General features: G+C 40.5%; 1 protein-coding gene across 38 annotated transcripts in view; it reads right to left on the reverse strand.

The window, feature by feature from the left end:
- UBAP2L (ubiquitin associated protein 2 like) overlaps positions 1-26005 on the reverse strand; it is a 43545-nt gene that overhangs the window by 16977 nt on the left and 563 nt on the right. For 8 of the 38 annotated variants that reach the window (XM_043875672.1, XM_043875668.1, XM_043875671.1 and 5 more), the window contains exons 1-13: positions 25701-25815; positions 21557-21686; positions 19963-20040; positions 19290-19400; positions 14462-14630; positions 13982-14077; positions 13534-13579; positions 12959-13071; positions 9355-9407; positions 7608-7693; positions 4023-4194; positions 791-989; positions 60-337 (exon numbers count right to left, since the gene is read on the reverse strand). In XM_043875672.1, the coding sequence (XP_043731607.1) occupies positions 60-337; positions 791-989; positions 4023-4194; positions 7608-7693; positions 9355-9407; positions 12959-13071; positions 13534-13579; positions 13982-14077; positions 14462-14630; positions 19290-19400; positions 19963-20040; positions 21557-21646 (1491 nt within the window). In that variant the 5' untranslated portion in view covers positions 21647-21686; positions 25701-25815. Of the gene's footprint in view, positions 1-59; positions 338-790; positions 990-4022; positions 4195-7607; positions 7694-9354; positions 9408-11224; positions 11285-12958; positions 13072-13533; positions 13580-13981; positions 14078-14428; positions 14631-19289; positions 19401-19962; positions 20041-21556; positions 21687-25344; positions 25622-25700; positions 25894-26005 lie in introns of those variants that run through there. The other 30 variants (XM_043875657.1, XM_043875649.1, XM_043875647.1 and 27 more) reach the window with 14 other exon arrangements.

Genomic DNA, 26005 nt, shown 5'->3' on the forward strand with positions numbered 1-26005 from the left:
TACAATCTCAATTCTCAAATCCTTTGCCCTAAATAATATCTATCTAAAAGTTCAAATACCTTAGAAGTCAAGGAGGCTTTTTTCTTCTGCTGTTTCAGTTTTTGCTGAGCCGGCTGAGGGCTGGAGGATTGGTTGTCTGAAGACCCAGGAGACATTTGTGGAGCCGAGGTGGATTTGCTTGGCAGAGGAGAAGACGGGGGTGGAGGTGCGGCTGTGGAGGTAGCCACAGCAGGTGCCTTCTCCTGAAGGAACACCTCCATCATGGTTGAAGACGGGGTGAAAGCCTGGCGCTTTGTAAAGGGGCTGTGCACTGTTGAATCATTTGGGTTCTTCAAATCTGCATGAGGACATCCAATAGGTATGAGGCCAGAGGTCCTCATTAACCTCAAGAAAATACTATCATTCTGTGACAACCATTGGGTTATATCAAATCAACACTATTACACTGCCTTTGTAAGAAAGCAATCTAGAAATGGCCCATATTCAGAGTATAAGGTCCTAAAACGGCAAAGTTCATAAACTCTTCCAAAGGCAACACACTGTTTTCAAATACTGAAGATAATCTAGGAAAAATCCAAAACATCCTCACGTCAACAGAAGACTGCAAATGTGTACAGGGTTAAATTTGATGAAAGAGATATACAGCCTCAACTTATATATTTATTATTCCCCAGCTATCTGAACTGAGCCTCTCTGACAAGGGGAAATGAGTGTGGGAACTATTCCTGCCAGCCTCTTGGCAGTAATCCTCCAACGCTTAAAGAATTCAGTCACTTTCCATCTTTCTCACCATACTGCACCAGCGATGGGGACTGTGTGGTAGAGCCCATGTCCCATGAGGAGGTGGTGGTGGTTCCAGATTGAGAATGCTGAGCTGCCAACTGAGCCAGGGCCTGAGCAGTCTTGAATTGCTCCAAGAACTGGGAGCCTGTGGTGCTGCTGCCTTTAGCTTCACCGACATCACCAAATCCTTTCCCTAACATGCTCACCTGTAGATCAACACAGAGATTAGAGAAATCCACAGCCAAATAACCTTGTTCAGCCACTCAAAAAGACACTCATCTGGGTTAAGAGTCGGTATAAAGAATGTCACTAAATGGAATAGTCTATTACAGCATAAGGCCTGGACTGAGACTGTCTAGACTTAAATCCTGGTTATAATTGTGGAAAAATGACTTGTAGTCATCTGTACCTCATTTTCCTCATCTGAAAATAATAGTAGTATCTCATAAAGGTGTAGGAGGATTAAACAAACAATAGATAAGCATTTAATATGTGCATGACACATAGAAAGCACTCAAAGAAATTTAAGAGCCATTAAAATTGATACCATTGCCATCACCCTTCCCTCCCTCCTTCTCAGGGACTTCCTTTTCTTCTTTGGCCATGCCAGGTCTCAGTTGCCTAACAAGGCAACTCTAGTTGTGGCATCCCTAGTTGTGGCATATAGGATCTAGTTCCCTGAACCTGGGCCCCCTGCACTGGGAGCGTGGAGTCAGACACTGGGCCACCACGGGAGTCCTCAGAAATTTCTTTAATGACTGGAGGAGGGGTTTCCCCCTTTTTTGAATTTTTAAAACAACTGATAACTGTTTACTAAGCTAACATGAAGATGACATAAAATTTCACTTCAGTCATTAGTGTCTTTGCCCCTTCCACTGAAAAGCTCAAAGAGAACAAAAACAACTAATTGGAGCTTCATGTCAATGCTTCTAGTAACTAGCAGAGAGAAAAGATGCAAAATTAGGGACCATCCCAACTTCTGCACTAGACGATCATGATAATAAAGAAAAACTTACTCTTGATGCTTCTGGGGGATCCCCAATACCAAGTAAAACTACCATCCTACACCAGAAAATTAACCATTCTAAAGAAACTCTAAGGAGATTTAATCTAGTCTTTCTTAGGTTCTTATTTAACCACATCATGATTTTCATCATTAAGCAGCACTTATACAAAATCAATCTGTCCAACTCAAGGTAAGACTTTTTCTTTTGCACTTCAGTCTGCATTTCAAGATTACACAAAGAAAAACCAAAACAGCCAAAACCTAGTTGAAAGTACAGGATTGTAGGAGAAATGATCCCACACAGCAATGATTACCAAATACTCTGCAAGCATGAAACATTAAAGACACAGAAAATTACTTTATATTCACATATCATGATAATAAGGACTCCTATATTACTTATATCTATTAAATTTTAAGGGAAATTAATCCTGTAATTTATCCTGAAAGGAAAAAACTACATTAAATAGCACACTAATTAATACAGATAATAAGAAGGAACAGAATAGTATTTATATTTAGTTTAACATATCACATGACACACATTAAATAGAATGTTAAGGGTAAAGTGGAAATATACTGAAATTTCAATTTTTGATGAGAATTTGGATTTGGGTATAAATCTGAAATTCCAGGCTTTAAAGGTAATTTAAAGTGACACAAAGCACTTAACCCTTTTCAAGTCATCTATCTTAGGGGCTGAAAGCTATTTTCTGATCATCTTTACCCCATTTTCTTTCTTTCTTTTTGGTCCCAACACTTCTCTCCCTTTCCCTTCTCTTCCAGTTTTTCTCACCTGTCGCCATTCATATATGGCAGAATATTAACCACCAAATTACCATTAACACAGGAAATTATTTTAGGATAATGGTTAAAAATTAAAAAACTTCTGGATTAGAGGCTGACTTGGCAATTTTCTAGTTGAAGCAATTACTATTAATATATATCTTACTACTAGATAAATAAAAGTATATGCATACACACTGTCTCTTACCTCTTGACAACCACCAAAAAGTAAACAGACAGCAAAGTAAAAGAAAGAAAAAGCAGTACTTTTAGGATTTACTGACCATAAGAAAGTTGGTCCTTGTATCATCTTTGTTTATTTAGCCTTTCCCGTAATTGATGACCTTGAATTTTTTTAAAATAATTCTGAATCAACAAGCCATTTGTTGTTAAGTGCTCCAGCGGGCTAACAACTAATATCACTACTGCCACCACATTTGTATAACTTTTACCCATAACCTTATCTGTCTTCCTGAAGCCCTGTAAGATAGGCACAGCAAGCACCCTTATCCCCACTTAAGAAAAGGAGAAACAGTTATTATATGGGCAGATTCAGAAGACCCCAAGTTTTTAGAAGCCTAGCTCAGAAATGTCTGATTTAAATAAATACATATGGTAATTGTGCTCTATCAAGAAACAGGGAAGTGCTACCACCTGTCATCAATGTTTAATTACTGTTACTAATTAGTATTAGCGTTAAAATTGTCATTGATTTTCTCTCTTCAAGAATAACAGAAAATAAGGACTTCCCTGGTGGCCCAGTGGCTAAGACCCCACATTTCTAATGTGGGGGGCCGGGAGAGAGGACTGGGTTCAACCTCTGGTCAGGGAACTAGGCCCTGGATGCCACAATTAAAGATCCTACATGCCACAACAAAGATCTAAGATCCCAAGTGCCACAACTAAGACCCAGCACGGCCAAATAAATTAATTTTTTCCCCAAAAAAATTAATTAAAAAAAATATATATATATTGTTCAGCACTGTTAAGTATTCAGTAAATGGTGTCAGAGCTTCCCAGGTGACACAGTGGTAAAGAATCCACCTGCCAATGCAGGCAATATGGGTTTGATCTCTGGGTCAGGAAGATCCCCTGGAGTAGGAAATGGCAACCCACTTCAGTATTCTTATCTAGAAAATTCCCTGGACAGAGGAGCCTGGTGGGGTCCATGGGATTACAAAGAGTCAGACACACTGAGCAACTGACCACAAAAAAAATGTTTATTCATTTTTATAAGACAATTCTGTCTGTCCACAACTAAATCCTCTCCTAGAGCTATCCCCTATTACCCAACTCAACATTTCTATACTCAAGTCTGCTCAGGAAGATAAAAGATGCTTTTTACCTTGCCCCAAATCTTTCAGGTGTCACTGAAAGGACTTATGGTATTTTTAAGTATGTGCTGGGGTTGCAGAAAACTTTAAGATACACCTTGTTTCCTACTTACCATACTGTGATGAGAAAATGTGTTCCCTGAAGCAGGCTGTGATATGGCACTCTGCTTCGAGTTACTGAACACCAGAGGCTGGGCAAGAGAAGGAGCCTGAGAGGGATCCAGATTAGATGAATCATTCTCCATGGAAGATGGTGTCTTTCCCAACAGAACAGCAAGGTCAATTCTAGTGGAGAGAGAAAGTTTGATGAATAATGACAGAACATTCTTGTCTCCAATACCCGACTCAGATTAAGGATAGATCAAAAGGAAGTCACTCCGCAGAAACACAAAGCCCTAAAATGCTGAACTCATCCAAAATAACAGATGTATGAGTCACAATAGTATCCAGATGTATTCCAATGGAGCTGACATCCTTAATGTTAAATTTTTAATTTTAGTGAAATTTAACTTAATGAAATATCAAATGTTAGTTTTAATACAGCAGCTCCATAACTGGCCCCAAATTAACTAACTTTTAGTCATGATTTTCATACTGAATACCTGTCATGACCAATATCTAAGACCACAAACAGAATGCTGGCATCCTCTGGTGGCTTTAGAAGAAGGATTTAGGCAATTTTTTCCCCAGTTTTAAAAAAATTCCAGAAGTCACCTGTGGTATAATAAAAGCATATACTAGCGGCTTGGCAAATTTCTTTAGTAAGAGGGTATATCTTTTATTTTTCATAATTGGTCCCTTTCAACTGCAGTTTAAGATAATAGTTACTCCCCCACACACACAGTTTTGAGAAGGTGGCTGGTCACCAAAAACACCAAGAAAGTGAATGAGAGTTGAAACTTTCAACCCCACTACACTCCACCCACCTCTAGGAAAGGAAGGGGAATTAAGAGATTGAATTCAATCACCAATGACTTAATCAATCATGCCTATGTAATGAAACTTTGATCAAAACCTCTTGAACAGTAGATTTAGTGAGCTTCTGGGCTGATGAACACATATGACCCACAAGGAGGGCAAAACACCCAGAGAGAGCTTAAAAGCTCCATGCTCCACTTCCCACACCCTGGCCTGTGCATCTCTTCCATTTGGCTGTTTCTGAATACTGGTTAAACTAATAAATCAGGAACGTCAAGTAAAACTCTTTCCTGTATCCGATCAATCATCCTAGAAAATTATTGAATCTGAAGAGGGGGCTGTGAAAGCCCCCAAATTTGTAGCCAGCTGAGCACAACTGTGTGAGTAGCCTGGGCACCTCTGCAGAAAGGCTGTCCTAGGGTACTGAGCAGTCAACTTGGGTCTGTGCTAACTCTGGAGAGTTACTGTCAGAACTGAATTAAACTGCTGAACGCTTAGCTGAACACACAACCTGTGTGGGGAAAAAATCACAGATATTTGGTGTCATTAAAAACAACAACAACAATTAACCTCAGTTAATGACATCCTTAACATCCTGTTCTTATCACACTTCTTATTAGGACATTCTGAGTCAGTTCAGTTCAGTCACTCAGTCATGTCCGACTCTTTGCAACCCCGTGGACTGCAGCACACCAGGCTTCCCTGTCCATCACCAACTCCTGGAGCTTGCTCAAACTCATGTCCATCAAGTCGGTGATGCCATCCAACCATCTCATCCTGTCATCCCCTTCTCCTGCCTTCAATCTTTCCGAGCATCAGAGTCTTTTCCAATGAGTCAGTTCTTTGCATCAGGTGGCCAAGGTATTGATTGGAGCTTCAGCTTCAACATCAGTCCTTCCAATGAACATTCAGGGTTGATTTCCTTTAGGATTGAATGGTTTGATCTCCTTGCAGTCCAAAGGACTCTCAAGAGTCTTCTCCAACACCACAGTTCAAAAGCATCAATTCTTCAGCATTCAGCTTTCTTTGTGGTCCAACTCTCACATCCATACATGACTACCAGCAGAACCACGGTTTTGACTAGGCGGACCTTTGCTGGCAAAGTAATGTCTCTGCTTTTTTTTTTTTTCTCATGTCTCTGCTTTTTAATATGCTGTCTAGGTTGGTCCTAACTTTTCTTCCAAGGAGCAGGTGTCTTTTAATTTCATGGCTGCAGTCACCATTCAAAGTGATGTTGGAGCCCAAGAAAATCAAGTCTGTCACTGGTTCCACTGTTTCCTCATCTATTTGCCATGAAGTGATGGGACCAGATGCCATGATTTTAGTTTTTCTGAATGTCGAGTTTTAAGCCAGCTTTCTCTCTCTCCTTTTTCACTTTTGTCAAGAGGTTCTTTAGTTCTTCTTCACTTTCTGCCTTAAGAATGGTGCCAGCTGCATATCTGAGGTTATTGATATTTCTCCCAGCAATCTTGATTCCAGCTTGTGCTCATCCAGCCTGGCATTTTGCATGATGTACTCTGCATTTAAGTTAAATAAGCAGAGTGACAGTATACAGTCTTGATGTACTCCTTTCCCAATTTGGAATCAGTCTGTTGTTCTGTGTCCAGTTCTAACTGTTGCTTCTTGACCTGCATATAGATTTCTCAGGAGTCAAGTAAGGTGGTCTGGTATTCCCATCTATTTAAGAATCTTCCAGTTTTTTGTGATCCACACAGTCAAAGGCTTTCGTGTAGTCAATAAATCAGAAGATGTTTTTCTTGAACTCTCCTGATTTTTCTATAATCCAACGGATGTTGGCAATTTGATCTCTGGTTCCTCTGCCTTCAAGCTGGATTCTGAGTCAGTAACTATCATGAAAGTGAAAGTGAAAGTCACTCAGTCATGTCCGACTCTTTGTGACCCCATGGACTATACAGTCCATGGAATTCTCCAGGTCAGAATACCGGAGTGGGTAGCCTTTCTCTTCTTCAGGGGATCTTACCAACCCAAGGACACAACACAGGTCTCCCACATTGCAGGCAGATTCTTTACCAGCTAAGCCACAAGGGAAGCCCAAGAATACTAGAGTGGGGTAGCCTATCCATTCTCTAGTGGATCTTCCCAACCTAGCAATTGAACCGGGGTCTCCTGCTTTGCAGACGAATTCTTTACCAACTGAGCTATCAGGGAAGCCCTAGAGCTATCATATCCAGGTCCAGAAATAATCCAAGAGTTTTTCAGGGGATAAAATATTCCCTGACAAGTGTTACCTCCCTCTACTGATCCCTACTTATGTTCAAGTCCTAAAAAATTTGTAAGATAGATGCTAGGGGAAAAAATGATCATCATACTCAGTTGGCTAAAGCAAAGACATACTTATAAAGCAAGAGAAGAAGCTACTGAACAGTTCTGCAAATTCCGAAATAAATCAAATCTTTCCACTTTTAGTTTTTCTTAACCCAACTTACTGTAAGTTTATATTATTGTAAGTTTTAATCAATATCCAGGATGCTGACAAGGCTATTGTATATATAATTTTTTCTAATATATGTATTAATAAACGACTATCTGGAAGAGAGTTAACTTTAAAATTATAGTATACAGATTTCCATTCAGTAGATTAACTACTATCAACTCTTACAAAAACCTACCTATAAACTAAATAGGACCATAATGTAATTTAATTCTCATTATTATCAACACCATGGGGGTTCATAAAGGCCCAGTACCACTCCTTCCTTACAGCTCACTTAGCAGATCCCTTTGAGAAAAGATACTGGTAATTCACACCACAGACTTGCCTCTGACCAGCAGTGATTGTCACATTCTCCGCAGGCAGAGGCACTGAAGACACATTAGAGGCAGTGAAGATCTTGGTCTCAGAAAGCTGGAAAACAGAGGCATTAGTCACTCCTAATGTTAGGCTAGATATAGTCCAGAAACCTGGCAGAGGTAAAGGGAATGCAACATAAGAAAAAGGGGGAAATTCCTTGAAGAGAAAACTATTTACCCTAAGGAATCCTGAATGGACTGACTTTCAAGCCCCTTCTATCTATCTTCTATAGATCCTATCAAAAGAGAGAGCAAAACCCATGAACCCAATAAAACCTAGTGGAGTCACATAATATGCACCCTGAACTTACAAGAAGGTGAATATGCTAGATAGAAAAAGAGAGAGAGCCCCTTTATATTTTCCCACTATGCCTCCAAACTCCTACCTTAATCCAAACCATACTTTATCTTCCACTAATCCTCTCAAAGAAAGGAAGATTCCAGCCAAAATGAAGACAGAAATAAAAAGAATTCTTGGCTGTTGAGCAGTAAGGGCCCAAGTTCTGATGTGTTGAAATTTGCAGGAATAATTTTAACGCGTTTTGCCTTAAAACTGACTTTATTCCATCTAGTCTCTCCCCTATAAAACACTAAAATCAGGTAAGCAATTGCAGGGAATAAATATTCCTACTATTCAAAGTTGATTTAATTTTTTTTAGCCATGCTGCCCCGTTTGTGGGAGCTCAGAGTTCCCCAACCAGGAATTGAACCCTAGCCCTCAGCAGTGAAAGTGTGGAGTTCTAACCACTGGACCACCAGGCAATTCCCCAAAGTTTAAAAAAAAAAATTTTTTTAAAAACTTTCTGATTGAAGCCCCCCCTCTAAAGACAGGGAATTCACTCGCCCCAATATATCATTCTCTGAAAGGTGGTTAAGCAGACGAGCCAAATCTTAGGAAGTATTCACAAAGCAGTCTAGCTGAGCTACAATAGAAAAGAATCACACTCTGATGCTGATACATCTAGAATTTTAAAACTCAGCCCCGAAAACCAAAACAGCTTGACACACCGTTTCCTCTTACCATATTCTGTCTTGCTTGAGTAAATACAAATACAGGAAAGTTCATCCATGATCACCATAACTCACAGCGAAGGCCTGACTGTGACCAGCGATCAGCAAAACCCTCTCACTCAGGTACTACTCCAGGGACTGCACAGCTGCTTATGTGCCGCCCATCTATGGGTTTCTGAGTTTAGTCACTGGAGGACAGCCAAACCTACAGTCATCTCAATTAAAATCACTCAAGTTGGGCTCTGAGTACAGTAACAAAATGGGTTTCAGAGTCAACCAAACTTTCACCATGCACCCACCTCTAAACCAATTACAGGACTACACACCAAAGCCTGAATGTGAACCAAATAACTACACTGCTCCAAGGAGCGTGATGTGCTACCAGAAGCTACCTGCCTGACTCCATCTCTGGTGCTCTACCCAACCACCAACGCTTCCTGGGATAAATCCGACAATCAGATATTGGACTTACACAAGTGCACTTGCCCTTTCCATAGTCTGGTTCCAGAGAGTCCTGTTCATGCCCAGTCTCCTTCATATAACATATGTGAAATGTTCTGGCTCAGAACACTATTTTGGATGTAAAAGTTTTGGGTCAGAATCTTAAGGGTGAATTTTGAGGGGTAGAATCATACCCATTTTCTATCCCTAAAACATCACTTAGGGATAGAAGGTACTAGTGAAGAATAACATGGGAATACTTACATCTTCATTCCAATCTTCAGTTCCCCACTCCTCTGTTGCAGTCCTCCATGCACCTGGGAATAAAGAAAAACATGGTGAACTAACTTTTAATGCCAGTACAAAGCATGTGCAGAAAATACTAATGCATTAAATTTTTTGGCAGCCAAAAGTGTAACCAGCATTTAGTAATCAGAAAGGATTCTTGGGCTTCAGAGGGAGGAAGAGACTTTAGAATACCTCAGAACACCAGGGTTCTAATTAGATTAAATTTCACAGCTCCTTTCAGTTTTTGGCACACAGCTGTAATAGGAAAGAGCATGAGACAGCAAGAGACAGAAACAAAATACAAGAGAGAGCAAGACTCCAATAGACCCAGCACTCCAAGCAATCTCTTACAGCCGTTCAGGCCTGACTCAGTGGTCTGTTCAGTGAAATGGCAGCAGACAATTCAAGCTAAAACATGCACACTCTATTGAGTATAAGACAATATTGCCAGCAGTCTGAAGAGACGTGACAGCAGGGGCAGAGGAACACAAATGGTCTCAGTTGAAGGGCAATGAAGAAGGCAAGGCCTGAAATCCAAACAGAGCACTGACACCTATCTGCTATGGGAACTGAATTAAGAAACCCTGCTGGCTGTTATTTTCAGAAGACACAAGGTGAAACTTGAAAAATCAAGTACGTGTGATAATTACTGTACTAATCCTAACTATATAAGGCATGAAATCTGACCTGCTAAGCTCATGGCACAGACAATGGAGTTATACAGTCTCCTCCTGTTGGTAATAACGTAGTGCAGATATAGTTTCGGTAGGAGAGGTCCATAAATAATCAAACTATCTTCCACATTCCCCTTGTGTTGCTTCACATATACACATGTCCTCCCCTCAGAAAAGGAACCTGCCTTTTCTTAAGGAATATGGGTGAGTTTCTTTCTTTTTTTTTTGGGTGAGTTTCTGAGACCTAAAATTCTTCCCTTCAAGCAAAGGACCACACTAAGAAAACTTCTGGTTTTCTTCTCTAGAATAACAGTATATATTTAATAATTCTTACAGCATTCTCTCCAAATGGAGAAAACTTCTTACAAGAATCAAAGAATGAAGGTCTGGCATTCAGATTTCATGGTCACTGAAAATAAACATTCTAATACCTACAAAACCCATTTGAAATCCTTCTAAACATTTAATAATGAAAAATCCTATTTCCTAGAGAAAAATATGTCAGTGCAATGCCTTTCCCAGGACAGTGTTAAAACTGTACCACAGAAATTTCAAGCCACTTAACAATGACAATGTTCTCCAAATCAAATTTAAGTCCAACCTCAATTTAGACAAGCTACAAACAACATTCTTCTCCCCCTCTCTGGTGATACCATTCTTCCTCCCCATTGACATCCATCCCACCGTCGTTAACTGGAATCCAAAATGTGGGTTAACACATACACACAATCCTAGAATTAGAAGTGATCTAAGAAGTTACATACTACTTAGAAGCTATCTCTCATGCAAGAATTTTCTTCCCCTGCACTCTGGTGACTGTATCTGGAATGGAAAGGAAGACTGTAGACAGCTACTTGACACCTTCCTATACCGGACATATGGTTACAGCTAAGGAAAAAGACTACACACTGAGGAAGCATTAAGACGCAGAAAGCGTTCAAATATTCTAACTACAGATTAGGGCTTCCACTCCATCAGCAAAAAGCACAGACAATGTAAATATTAAAGTGTTCATTAAACAATTTTCTAAGTAAGAAAAACAGGCACAGAATAAAAGGAAAAAGCAGAAAAATAAAAAGCAGGAAGACATAAAGATGACATATCCACAGATATTTCAGTTCATAAAAATCTATTAAATATCCGGGGCAGTTAGGCGCCTGGATGTATCATACCAGGAGCAGTCTCAAATTTTCGGGGATAATTTGACCCCTCAACCCCAATGAAATCAAGTCCTGAAACAAAAAAGAAAAGAAAAGAAAAAACAACCAGTGAAATTTTGCTTGTGAATGAGAATGATTGCCCCCAACACACAACTCCCACTGTACCTGTGGATATTTTAAGGGTAGATTTCAGTCTCTTTTTAAAATAAAAAGGGAATTTGAAGTTTGCTACCATGAAAACATAAAAAGAGACCATGCATGAAGAGGTAAAGTCATCAGACTACCACGGCTGACCCAACACTGACGGGATGACAGCAGCACAGAGTCTCCTTCGGCCACACACCAACAGCTCCGATTCTGGCCTCCCAGGTCTGCTCTTCTCCACACGGTGTACACACACACATCTCTTCCTTTCCTCTTCTTCCAACCAACCTAGGACTGCGACTCCATGCCTAATTTTCTTCCACAACTAAAAACAAATCCCTCAACTTCTGTTATTCAGACTGCTACCAATGCTCTAAAAAGCCATCAAGAGATGAATGAAGAGCAGTTCTAATACCTTCAAAGTTAAAATAGAAAAGGACATTTCATAGCCAATAAGGAAGCTCAAAAAGTTACCTAGCTTGACAATAACTTTAGCCTCCACCCCTGAGAAATTTGTATTCAAAATGAGCTTTTAAGACAGCTTGATGGAAAAAAAAAAGACAGCTTGATGAACAAAAAGCACATAATATTCAGGACCTGAGGTAAAGCATACTGTGGGCAGTAGATGACAAGAAGTTTGTGCCAAAGACCTACTTAAAGATGCAAGATTAAGGTAACAGATCTCTGAAAGGGGGGTAAGGCAAATTTAAGTGGATAAGGAGTCAAGAGAGCCTATTTCATGCTCCTCTATTAACCCATCCCCTCTTTATAAGACAAAAAAAGTCTCAGGCTTTTCTTTCCATGTGCTGACCCAGCCAGAAGGAGATAGCTGATCTCCTCAGAAGAAAATACTCTGGAACCCAGAGGCTGCTCTCTTTTAAAGTAATAAAAGTATCTTACTTCCAAATACATCTTGATGTGTCCCACAAGCCTAACATACCTACAAACATCTATGCTACCCAGATATGCACCGAAGTCAGCTAACAAAAAAAAGCAAATCCCATAATACCCTACCACACCCAGAACACTATCCAACAATGAGAGGCTGAAAGTCTCCAGATTTTCTTCTTGCCCAGATACTGATTATTTCCCAAAAATTAAAGGAAAAAGACATTCCTATCTCTGTACACAAAAACAAACTAACAGTGGGCTTTGATTCTGGGCCCTGTTCACCTCTACAAGCAGTGGTTTGATTAATCCTAGATATCTTGTCAAAAGGCAAAGCCAAACAGAAACACTAAGAAATACAACTGGGAGCTGACAGTATAATGGAAAGAGCATGGCCTTAAGAGTCGAAAAATTCTGAGTTCAAATACTAGCAAATTTCATAATCATTCTTGCAATCTAAATCTTGTCATCTGAAAAGTGACAATAAATAATGTTTGTTTTATAAAATAAGTGAGAGATCAGGTGAAACAGCATGTACAATGTGCCTGCAGGCACACAATAAATACAGACTACACAGTAATACAACTGTTATCCCTTTCTCTCCCTGTCTCAGCACTCAGGAGCTATACTTCCACTTTTTTATGTTAGTATAACCTCAAAAAAATTACTTCCTTAGGTTCCTAGAGACAAAAAATGAATAAAACAGTCACTCACTCGTCCCATCATCTGGTTCAAAGTGGCCAGTGTTGTTCCATGTATTGCCACTATTATTGCCGTAGTTATCATCAGTATTGGCCGGCTCTGCATAATCAGCTGGGTTAAAGGTCCTGGGAGAAAAAATAAATAAAAAGCTTAAGAGCCTCTGAGCTCTAAGCAACATCAGTTAAAATTAACTCAAATGGAGGGCAATTAGAAACTTGTCTGTTCACTTTTCCTCATTTTACCAGCTTACCTAAAATTTCATGATATAATCTTAGATATATATCTATCATTCCCCTTGCATTAGGACACTGATAAAATCCACATGAAGATTTTGGAAAAACAGCAGGTATATGTATTCATATGAAGTTATGAGATACAGTAATCCAGGTGGTAAATGCTTATCTCACTAAAATAAGCCCAATGTCTACACACATCTGATGAAATAGTGTAGCAATCTGTCTGATCACATTTGGTTACTTAGCTGCCTATTATCCTCAGGATACCAGAATATTAACCACATCAAGATACTATGGTAACACTTTTGAAAAAAAAATTAAAAACTGTGACATTGGATCAATGAAACTCACCCCATTCCTTGAGCAGAAAATCTTCCTCCGCGCCTACCAGAGCCACCTAAACAGGGAGAGGGATACATTTTAAAAGTTGATATAAAACCACCATGCCAACTGAGACAACTTTGCCAAGTAAGTGGTTGACATTATTAGATGTTCCTTCTCTCACTCCACAGCACAACAGTTAATACAGGAAGACAATCCTTATTATTGACAAGATTGTTTCTTTGGTGACTGAACTGCTGGATCCTTAAGCAAATACAGTAATAACAATAAATACTAGAGGAAATGATGTCTACCTTCATTCCCACTGCCCTCACAGTAATCTCTAGAATTTGCACTACCTCTCAACAATTAAGGTATCCAGCATCCATTTGAATTTTTTTTTTAAATAAAGCAGACCCCTACTAAACTAGCAAGAATAGCATGTCCCCAGCATCCATTCCCCAAACAAACTGATCACCTCTGCCTCGGCCACGACCTCTTCTGCCTCTTTCTGTGCCTCTTCCAGAAGGCCCTCCACTCTTGGTGCCATCTAATCCATTTTCCTGACCTCGAACTGAAATTTAAAAACAAAACACTACAAATGGCCAGAGTTAAGTGAATAGAAAAAATATATATAAACGGCATGCATATATGATGGGGGGGGGGGGGGCAAAAACAAAGAAGAGAAAATGAGCTGGAAGGACAGAACATGATGGTTACTAGGGAAATGGTTCCCAGTCAAAAAATTTTACAAACAGCTAACAAGGTAATTTCATGCTAAACTGGTGGCTGTTGCTAAAAAAACTCTATGTAAGAAATGCCAAGATCTCAGGAACAGATGATCGTAAGAAAAATAAAAAAGATAATGGTTACTAGGTCCAGCCTCACAAGGCCCTGACATCCCTCAAGTCTAGACATTACTAACCCACAGCTGGTTTTGTTAAAGCCCCATGCATACACTCTCGTCCACGGCTGGCACCTCTTCCCCGTCTTGGTGGCCCACCACGTCGCCGACTATAGTCTCTGTCGCGGTCTCGATTTTCTTTGCCTTCCTCGTTTGATTCCGTTTGGCCACCATCCTTCTGTCCTGAGACACCCTTCTTCTTCCCGACCATCTCCCAGGAATGCTAAAGAAGGGAAGAGCATTCATGTCAAATCAATACAGGCTGCTACCAGGAAACCAGAGATAAAGGTTGGGACAACTGTTAACCATTCTCTCTCAGTATCCATATCTAATATACTTCTATAAGTTTACTTCTGTTTAAGTTGAGGGTATAGACAGAACCTCAAAACAAATTCTGCACCTGTCACTGCAAAATTGAAGCCCTTTCCGTGGAGGAGGTGCTTATGAGCAAATGGACTGCAGGAATCATTCCCAAAAGAATCACCGAGATCTCAATCCAATTCAGTCATTCGGTGTCCCCTTAGTCAAAGGGCCCAGTTATTTACTGGTCCTTTCTTTCAAGTGGGTTTCCTAGGCTGAAAACACTAGTTCCCTATGCATTCAGTAATTTCCAATTTTTTATAGCCTTATCCATGTCAAATAAAACTGAAAACTCTAAGTTTCTAAAAGTTAACTTTGAATTCAGAGTGAATGAATAGCATTTGACTCTTGAGTACAGTCTCTAATTAAGTAACCTAGAATTTAGGAGGAAAACAACTACACCTGCTCCCTAACCCACCCTTCCACACACACCAATTTCCTTTATTTAAAAGAAGACCAAATAGCAGTCAGGAAAGCACAGCCCTGGCCCTGAGACATGCTGACTATAGGAAGCATGTCTGGTTTTACTCACTATGTTCTCCTTACACATCTGAAATTGCTATGATACAATTCAACCTTCCTCAAAACAGTTCAGGAATAAGTATTTACAGCAAGGAAAATAAGCTAAACAGCCATGCAAAAACTTATTCCTTAGGAAAATGAATTTTATAAACTTAAAAGTTCTTTTTTTTGTCTTGTTGTGTGGCTTGCAGTTTCTCAGTTCCCTGACCAGGGACTGAACCCAGGTGCTCACCAGTCGAAGAGCAGAGACTTAATTACTGAACTGCCAGAGAATTCCTTATAAATTTCAAGTTTTAAACACACACATATACTGGTTTATAATGTTTGCAGAAAATATGTACAAATAAGTTCAAACATGTACAAGTAAGTTTCAGTTCAAATGCCAAGACTATCATGTTTACCATCCTGGATACCAGGATTCCTAATACCAAATTATAATGGTCCCGTTTGCTCAGTAACAGCTATCAAATAACTTTAAAATATGGAATAGTAACATGAAATTACTATTAATTTTCTCAGGGCTAACAATAATTTGTCATATAAAAACAGCATCCTTTTAGGAAAACATGATGAAGAATTTAGGAAAAGTACTCTGATGTCTACAATTTATTTCCAAATAATCCGAAGTGTTCACCAATGATGAGTGGATAAACAAAATGTGCTATAAACATGCAACAGAATATTACTCAGTCTTCCAAAGAACTGAAATTGACAGAAGTCACAATACAGATAAACCTTAAAAATATTTTGCTAAATGAAACACAAAAGGACAAGTATTTGATTCCACTTTTATGAGATACCAAAAATAGGCAATACCTTATATGAGATACCGAAAACACAAGATGTTACCGGAGCTGGGAATAGGGAATGGAAAGTTAATTGTTTTATGGATACAGTTTCTAACTGGAAAATGAAAAAGTTCTGGAAATGGATAGTGGTAATGGTTGTACAGGGGCATCCCAGGTGGCTCAGTGGTAAAGAATCCACCTGCCAAGCAGGAGACACAGTTTGGCTCCTTGGATCAGGAAGACACCCTGGAGGAGGTCAAGGCAACCCACTCCAGTATTCTTGCCTGGGAAATCCCATGGACAGAGGAGACTGGCAGGTTATGGTCCATGGGGTTGCAAGAGAGTCAGACACAACTTGGTGACTACACAACAAGAATGACTGTACAGCACTGTGAATGTCCTTAGTGACAAAGAACTGTTTACTTAAAATTGTTATATTGGTCAATTTCTTCTAGTGTATTTTACCACAATTTAAACATTTTTAAGTTCAAAACAAGTAAATTTAAAACTATACTAAAGGGTGCCATGGAGCAACTAAGCCCACACACTGCAACTACTGAAGTCTGTGTGCCTAGAGTCTGTGCTCTGCAACGAGAAGCCACTGCAATGAGAAGCCCGCGCACCAAAAGAGTTGTCTGCACTTGCCGCAACTAGCCCTCTAGTACACTTGCCTGGAAAGTCCCATGGGTGGAGGAGCCTGGTAGGCTGCAGTCCATGGGGTCGCTAAGAGTTGGACACGACTGAGCAGCTTCACTTTCACTTTTCACTTTCATGCATTGGAGAAGGAAATGGCAACCCATTCCATTGTTCTTGCCTGGAGAATCCCAGGGACAGGGGAGCCCTGGTGGGCTGCTGTCTATGGGGTCGAAGAGTCGGACACGACTGAAGCAACTTAGCAGCAGCAGCCACAACTAGAGAAAAACCCTCAAGCAGCACTGAAGACCCAGCATGACCAAATAAAAATAAATAACTATACTAAAGGAACTTCCCTGGTGGCCCAGTGGTTAACAATTCACCTTAAAATGCAGGGGACACAGGTTCAATCCCTGGCCAGGAAACTAAGATCTTGCAAGCCACACAACTTGGCCAAAAAAAAAAATTAAGCATCCACCTAGGACCTAGCAGAATCGTGTTGCCTATTCTTCCAACCCACCTGATTCCACATTAAGTTGTCGTATCACTTTATGCTCATAGTAGCTTTAATTCATAAATTATAGTAACCTCATACCTAAACCTGCCATCAGGAACTCTGGAAACGAGACTCAAAACAGTCAGTCCTTAGGAGTTTGTGCTAATCTGTATCAAAATCTGGAAGGTTTCAGAAACCTGTCACCTTTTAGCTTCTCTATGGTTATTTATCAGCTGCTGGCACCAGATTGGTTTTATACATAAAAAGAATTATTTACTATGCTTTGCCCAAAGGCACGGCCAGTTTTCTGATATGATCTCATCCACCCAAATACATGCAACATTCCTGGCAGCTGACTGATTCCCACTGGTTTCACTAGTTGCTAGTTTATGTGGGAAATAAACCTACATTCTCTAGCTTATTTTTTTAATACTGTGGAAGAAGGTCAGACTTCTAGTACTAGGAAGGTGAAACAAAACGTGACTTGTGCAAAAAAAAAACTTTCACATTTTTTCTGCTATGCAGTATGTAGGACCTTATCCCCCAACTAGGGATCAAACCCATGGCCAGTGCATTGGGAGCTTGGAGTCTTAACCCCTGAACTTCCAGGGAAGTCTCAAAAAAAACCAAACTTTTAGAAAACATAGGTAGTCCCACTTCCATCTCCATCCTACTCCCTGAAAAATCCTGCGGCAATTATTCCAGAGTAAACTCAAAATGAACCAAAACTGCTATCTGATTATTCAGGAAGTAATTTTCAAACAAAAGCAATAATGTAAAACCTAATCTGGGGCCACACTTTTGAAGACAAAAATCTACAAATCTAAATTCAATGATTAAAAACAGTTTTCACTATTATTTCCCATTGTCTCAAAAAAAACTGACAAACCTCCAACATTCAGCTAAAGTAACACTGTAACATCAATCAGTTACTCTAAGGATGAAATCTGGTTATCAATCTCAACCAAAAATCCCCTGAGTAAGATCAAGTAAATGAAAATGACTTCAAGTGATACACTGCTCATTTAAAAAACTAGTAATAAAGGTCTCTACTAAACACTGCAGAATATCCCAAAGATTATTTAGTAAGGCACAATCCTATTCTTAAGGGACATAACAATCTAATACAATAGTAAGTAACAAAACACAGCATTCTCATTAAGTGGAAAGGAAAGGAAAGGAAGAGTTGAAATCAACTCTAAATTCCAGGGCAAGAGTTCCTCCCATATCCCTTATCATCTCCAGGAATGATCAACAAGCTGTAGTTTATTTCTCGGGCTTCCCTGGTCATCCAGTGGTTAGGAACCCACATGTCAATGCAGGGGACATGAGTTGGATCCCTGGTCTGGAAAGATCCCAAATGCATCGGAGCAACTAAGCCCTTGAGCCACGACGACTGAGCTCGGACGCTGCAACTACTAAAGCCCGTGTGCCCAGAGCCTGTGCTCTGCAACGGGAAGCCACCAGTGAGAAGCCACCACAGAAAGAAGCCTGCGCACCTCAATGAAGAACAGCCCCTCACCGCAACTAGAGAAAGCCTGAGAACAGTAACAAAGACCCAGTGCAGCCAAAAATTCATGAACAAAATAAATTATTTTTAAAAAAGGATTCTTTCTCTGCTACTTCAACAAAACTAAGTTCACATGATAAAAAGGTATTGTGAAAAAAAAAGTTATTGTGAAATGTAACGCTGATATTGCTGGGAATGTTCTGAAATCAGAATCCAGTAAGGGCTGTGGCTCTCTGTTCAACAGCAATAAAACAAGTGAGCGAGAAATCTTCTATTAGTAACTAAGGCTATTTAGCAGCAACTCAGACTAACCAAGTCTTAAAAGTAGTTGTTAGCCTAGAATCAACAATTATTCCAGGCCAACTAAAAGAAACTGATTTTATCTGTTTCTTCTATTTATTGCACATAAATTTTAAGTGTTTGCAACCTCCAACAAATAATCTCCAAGACAGTTCCTTGCTTTATTTGGAGAATAAGAGAATATGCTTTAAGTTGACCCCTCTTGCTATTTTTGGAATTTACTAGCCTCTCAACCAGGGACCCACTTTCTAGAACACTTTATTAGCACTCTACCGTATCTGGGTTTCCTTCCAGCAGTACATTGATGGCTCTGTTGACATCTCCATTGCAGTCATGCAAAGCAATGACACATTCATCCTGGTTCTTGCCTGTGATATCAATCAACTGAAAGAGAAAGATCAACCATTATGAACAAGCTTGCACTCCCCAAAAAAGGAAAATAGATGAAGGAAAGGGAGAAGACACAGCTGAGTTTGAATCAGGTTTAAAAAAGCAAAACATGCAGAATTTTGACATTCTAGCTTCAAAAGCAAAACATTAACATCTGTGATTAAGGATGGGGCAAAAGTATTTATAAATCAATCAAACAATAAAGTATCTAATAGAGAATCAAATGCGGAAACAAACAGGCTTCAGCATACCATGACTCTCCATATTTCCTAGATACCACAAATGCTAAATGTTGCTGTACAACAGTACTAACAAATTCATTCAATAAAGAGGTTAAAATTAAGATAAAATCTCTTTGAATAAGGTATCTGTCCAAAGGGGCACAGTAAATCAGACAATAAAAGCACTCATGTATTGGCTTAACCTATCATATTTCAGGTCAAAATTCTTTTAATACCTAAAGTGGAAAGTATCCTGGTAGGCATCAATCCTATTAACTGCCCTTTAATCTTCATGTTTTTTCCCACAACTTATGGCGAATCAAAAATACACTCACCTGTTTCACCTTTTCCTCAAAGTCAGCATCATTATGGTCCGAAATCATCTGTGCAAGTCGAATTTGTTCTGCAGTGGCCTAAAAAAGCAAGATCAAGAGACAACAGCTTAGAGAAATGAGAGGGACCAATACAGTCAACTGGGCTTCCCAGGTGGCTAAGTGGCAAAGAATCCACCTGCCAAGCAGGAGACGCAGGTTCGATTCCTGGGTTGGAAAGATGCCCTGGAAAAGGAAATGGCAACCCACTCGAGTATTCTTGCCTGGGAAATCCCATGGACAGAGGAGCCCGGCCAGCTATAGTACATGGGGTTGCAAACGAACCTGACACAACTTAGCAACTGAACAACAACCAATATTCATCATCTCCCACCCCGATTTCCCTCTACCTGTTACACACGACCAAGTAATAAAACATTTCCACCACCTCACTTCACTTGCTCAGTCGTGTTCGACTCTCTGTGACCCCATGGACTATAGAGCCGCCAAGCTCTTTCCACCAGTTAAGATGCTTAAATGAGCAAAACAACAGAGTAAAGCTGTCACTATTTCACACTACCTTCTCTAAAAAAGCACAGAGCTTTTCTCTTATGTTCACAGTTAGAGAGACTCATTTTGGGATCAAATACCACTTTGAAACGTCTGTGCCTTAATTCAATTTCATGTATTTGCAAACTCATGTGAAAACCCTGTTCCTGTTTCTGCAATGATCACTGTCACTCTTATTCCCTGGGGATGAGAATAGCAGAAGGTTTAGTCTGAGGATACACTGAGCATATCCTCCAAGTATCCAATGTATGCTTGTAAAATGTCAGAAATTTTAGCCCCAGCTGAGATAAGTACTAGAACTCTGCTAGAAATTCACCTGAAAAGAGAAGCAAAAGAAAAATGAATAAAAGTTCTAATCTTAACATTCAATTTATCTGACCATAACCAAATGTTAACTGATTCATTCATATTAGGTGCCAACAAATACCAAACTGGTTATTAAAAAAAATCTAAATTCAACTTAAAAAAAACAACAACTCATAAACCTCAGTGCCCAGGAGGTTAATTTACTCTTTAAAACTGAGCAATACTCTAGAGTATCTCATTTGTTAATCTTAAAGGAACATAGTAAAGACGCTAACTCCTCATGGGAAAGGAAAAATCAGATTAGGGCTCAATGAGACAAGAGAGGAAAATAAAAGACAAATGAGGGAAAAGAAGAGCAAAGGAAAGGAAAAGGTGGGAAGACAAAGATTGGCTAAAGAGACGTCAAAATGGAAATTATAGGAAATAAGAAATGTATTGCTGAAACAACCCAGATGAATAAAGGAAACTGCTATCTCAGAAATACAAAGCACAGGACCCATTCTTTCCAAGCCTCATAATGCAGTAAATTAACAATTAAAAAAATTAACAACAAAAAATAAGCACATTGCATCAGTGTGTCATTAACAGTTATTAGGCCCCAAGTGAAAAGAGGAAAGGATAAGAAAGTAAAAATAAAGAACCCAAACTAATAACCCAAAGCACAGAACGATGCTGTACTAGATGGAAACGAGTATCAACCAGCAAGGCTACCCCATGGATCCATATCCCTTGGGTTCTTTACCTGGGGCCGCTGCTTGTGCTGTGTCTGGTTTTGGTTTTGAGGTGGTTCCCAGTTTCCCCGGGCTCGGTTAGTGCCCACCGACGTCATCATTTACAGTATATACAAATAACAGTATTTACAAGGTAGAATACTGAAAGATTTAAAAAAAAAAAAGGAAAAAAAAATTTAGATGTTAAATGCAGGTAAAATGTTTTCAACCTTTTTCATCAACACCTTCACCACTATCATTTCTTCAAAGAAACCAACATGCACCTGTTCTTGAGACATTTATAGTCTGATGAATTCTTTAGGGTACTAATCCATTTTTGCAGAACAATAAATGTATAAAACATGTGTTAAGTGATGGTTTGTTTATTTTAAAGTTATGGGCATAATTTGGTACAGTCCGTTATAAGCAGGCTTTGTTAAGTTTTGCTATCTTGATAGTTAGCAAAACAATGTCAATAATCAAGTTTTCCCAAAAGTGAAAATATCCAAAGTCCCTCTGACAGAAGGAAAGATAATCAGCAAAGCCTGCAAACAAAAGCCTTCCAGGAAGGGGATTAGCCTATATTTCAAATAAAAACAATTTAAAATGCTGTACTCAACCTACCTTTGAAAACAGCTTTACCTGCCTTACAACCTTTTGAACACAAGCTGCATGTGTCCTCCATCATTTGGGAAAGGACAAGCTCAAGTCTAGCCTCTCTCCCTCAAGTTTCTGTCCCTCAGCATGGTGCAGGGGCTCCCACAACTTTCAACAAGGCATGTATTAGCCCCAGTGACTGCTCACAATCTCAGTTCCTTGGATAATAATTCCAACACCCTGATTTTGTGGCTGCTTCTGTTGGTTTCCTAAGTCCGAAGTTCCAAGAAACCGGAATGGCAATTACCCTCCACCACTCACCTTAATATACAGAGAATCCCAAATTTGTCCTAAATCAAAAGCATTTGGCACAAAGTTTTATTTGGAAGAAAGTCCTTCAGGGAAATCTTTTTAAACTTGAGACATTATTGCCAGCAAGATGACTTTGTTGAGTCTTTAAAGAGACAAGGAACACACAGGGCCTTTCCAAAACCAGATCAGTTTTTGTTACAACACTTCTAACAAGCAAAGATTCTACTGAATTTAAGTTGCCTTCATTCATACTTTGTTTTATAATGCAATCTCAGTTGCTATATTTAGTAAACAAAGAAAACATTCATATTGTGGAGTGCTCAAAAGGAGGTTACTCTGCATGTTTTATTCCATTCCAAAGAGAACAAGTTTATACTTTTCTATTATTTATTTTTCACTAATAAAACTTCACATAGGGTAATTCTAGGCTGCCCAGAAGACATTGCCAGATATGAAGGACAGGTTGGTTGGATTTCTAAGGAAATATGAAAGCATTAACTATTGAGAGTGAATTTCACCTGTTTCTTGGGTCACAAAGAAAGCTAACTTCCCTGTGGATAAATCCTTCACCCAATTGGGTCAATGTGTCACATAGGTCTTTAATGTTTGATGCAGTCATTAAGAGTTAACAGTTCTACATTCCCTATCACCAAGAAAGATTTTTAAGGAAACTTCGGGGCTAATTTTTAACCATTACCTCTTCTCCCTACACATGTGCACAAAAAGCCCTGCAAATTTGTCTAGATAGTACAGGATTATTTGATACACAGTAGTCCATTTTCCCAGGCTGCCATTATTGTCAAGTTTCAACACTTAACTTACAAAAAAAATCAAGTGATGTTCAACCAAGTACCTAGATTCAAATAAAACAGAAAAAAAAAAAAAAACCTAGAGAAAAACTAGGCAATAATTAGGCATTATTATAATTGGCTCAAAGATGAAGATTCTAACCATGGGAGTAGCCTCTCCTAGAACTTAAAAAATATAGATTGTGTTCTACTCCACTTGTGTTTTCCATTTGTGAGCATGAGTTATTAAGTAGAATTTCATGACTACCTGTAAGGACAATTTCATATACAGTACCTGTCAGCGTAAATACATTAGTCATTTCAAAACCCACATTAATTACTCAGGAAAGGGGGGGAACCTCCTGATCACTCTATTAACTTCCATTTCTCTCTTACAAGTGCTTTGAAATGTGTGACTAACAAAATTTTACCACCTATGTAGTAGCAACACAGCAACAGGTCAAAAGTGATCTGGGATGATCACTGCAGGGCACAGAATTAGTAGCCTTTTAGTAGTAAAGAGACACATACCCAAAGTTATCACAGTAGAGGTGAGGAATCTTGTTAAGTACTCTTTCATATAGCATAAAAATATTTAATGAAAGTAGGTGAGAAGTATTGGGAGACAAGGGAATAGTGCAGGAACAAATACAGGTTTCAACACAGGAGTGCCCTTGACCATTTTTTGAAAACCAGCTACTTAAAAAAATAGCCAGAGAAATTTTACAGAAAAAAATAAATAACAAGTATTTATTGAGTATCTACTATGTGTCCAGTATTTTAGTAAATACAAAAGCAATATGACTTGGTTGCTGCCCTCAGGGAGCTTACAATCTAATTTGAGAAACAATTCGGAAACTCTGAAGCTGGACGGGGATGGGTTAGGCTTGCTACTTCTAAAAGAGCAATTAATTCCCCTAGATGCTCTGTGGAAATAACCCCTGCAACTCCTTCCCCATCAACTTGAACCTAATTTAAAAAAGAGTACTTCCCAGTTAGAACACATTTTGGCAAGAAGGGGCTTTAAAAATCATAATCAAAACAGTACATTTTAAGGTCTTTCATCATCAGTTTTCATGCCAGCAACACTTTCCGACTTCCCGTTCACAACGGAAATAATCACCGGGAGAGCCTAATCTTTTTAAGGACAATGGTTGCAGGATCTCAAATGCAGTTTTATCAACCCATACACGGCCAAAACGTTTTAGTTCTCCAGGAATTCGGGTTGTCAATGACCCTCATCACATCCCAGCAAGTCACATCAGATATCCATCCCCAAAGCAGAAGATGGGCGGTGGAAGTGAATGGGGAGGAGACAAAAACAAACAAACAAAAAAAACACAACAAAACACGATTTCACCATCTAATAATCAGGGACAGTCAAAGGCAAAAGGAGAACAATAACAACAACAAAAAAGGCCTGTTACTGTGGTGTTTTTCTTTCCACAATATCCTACACCAGAGATGGCTACATCTCAAGAACAGTGGAAAACGAGCAGTCTATTTGTGACATCAGTTTGCAAAGCAATTTGAGGACTGCCCACAAGGTGAAGAGTCTGAAGAAATTTGGGATTCCTGTTCCATTATGAGAAGCGTGATCAAATACCCCACTGCTCTAGTGACGTCCCTTAAGCGTAATATACCCTATGGGGGCCTCCATGCCCAGCTTCCTAGATAACATCATAATTGTTTGGGGTACCCAAAACAGTATGGACAACAGGAAGCTAAAGACAGCAGCAAAAAAATATATTCCAAGAGCTGGGGCGGTGAGAAAGAAAGAAAGGTAATAAGAGGAGCTGACAAAGAGGCTGGAAACGGAGAGGGGACGCAAGCCCACGCGTGGAGGATGGGAGGCTCACCCCGCTCAGCACCACATCGGGAGCTCACAGGGCCAATCGCTTCCTTACCTCCCACCCGGAACAAATTAATCCTCCGCACTCCAAACTGAGGGCCACATGGGGGAGTTTGGGGCAGCTCCACCCCATCGTCCTCCCTCCCCCCACTCCCCGCCACCCCTAAACCAGGCCGGATCCGGATCAGAGGGGGCCCGCAGAGGGTTGGAAAGGGAGGCGGCCTTCTCGTTTTCTCCACAGGAACCGGCCAGGGTAAAGAGAGGGCCCTACCTCAGGCGGGGCCCAGGCCTCGCTCACTCGCGCTCTTTCTCGCTCTCCCCCGTCTCAGGCTCTAGCCGCATGGCCCCCCCCCGCCGCCGACTGCCCCAAGCCCCGCCCCGGCCACGCTCCCAAATCGAGGCCCCGGCTCTGGCGCGGCCCACTAGGCCGCGAACCCAACCATAAACAAAACCTCCAGCGGCCGACTCGAGGGGGGGCGCCAGGGCTCGCACGACTAGGTGGGGGGGTGTACAGTGGGGAACACGGTGCGGGGGGGCCTACCGAGGGAGGGGTATACGGCGGGGGTAAGGGAGAAAGGAGGGAGGGTAAAAGGGGGATCGCGGATTTAAAGGGGCCGCGGACAATACCCGGCCCCGCCGCGCTGCCGCTGCCGCCGCCGCCGCCGCCAACGCCGCTGCGCTCCCAACTTTACCTCAGTCTCCTCCACACTGACACCCCGGGCCGCGCCGCCCCTGTCACGTGATATAAGGTTCCCTCCTCCCCCCTCCCCTTTTCCCTCTCGCGCTCGCTCTCGCGCCTTCTCCCTCCCACTTGCCTTCCTGCGTCCCCCAGCACGTGACGCGAAAAGGGACGCGCACGTAAGCGTGCGCGTGCCGCCTCGCCACGAGACACCTCATTCCGGCTGCGCGCGTGTGCCCCGCCTCCTCCGCGG

Source organism: Cervus elaphus, chromosome 20 (assembly GCF_910594005.1).
Source record: "Cervus elaphus chromosome 20, mCerEla1.1, whole genome shotgun sequence".
NCBI classification, from domain to species: domain Eukaryota; kingdom Metazoa; phylum Chordata; class Mammalia; order Artiodactyla; family Cervidae; genus Cervus; species Cervus elaphus.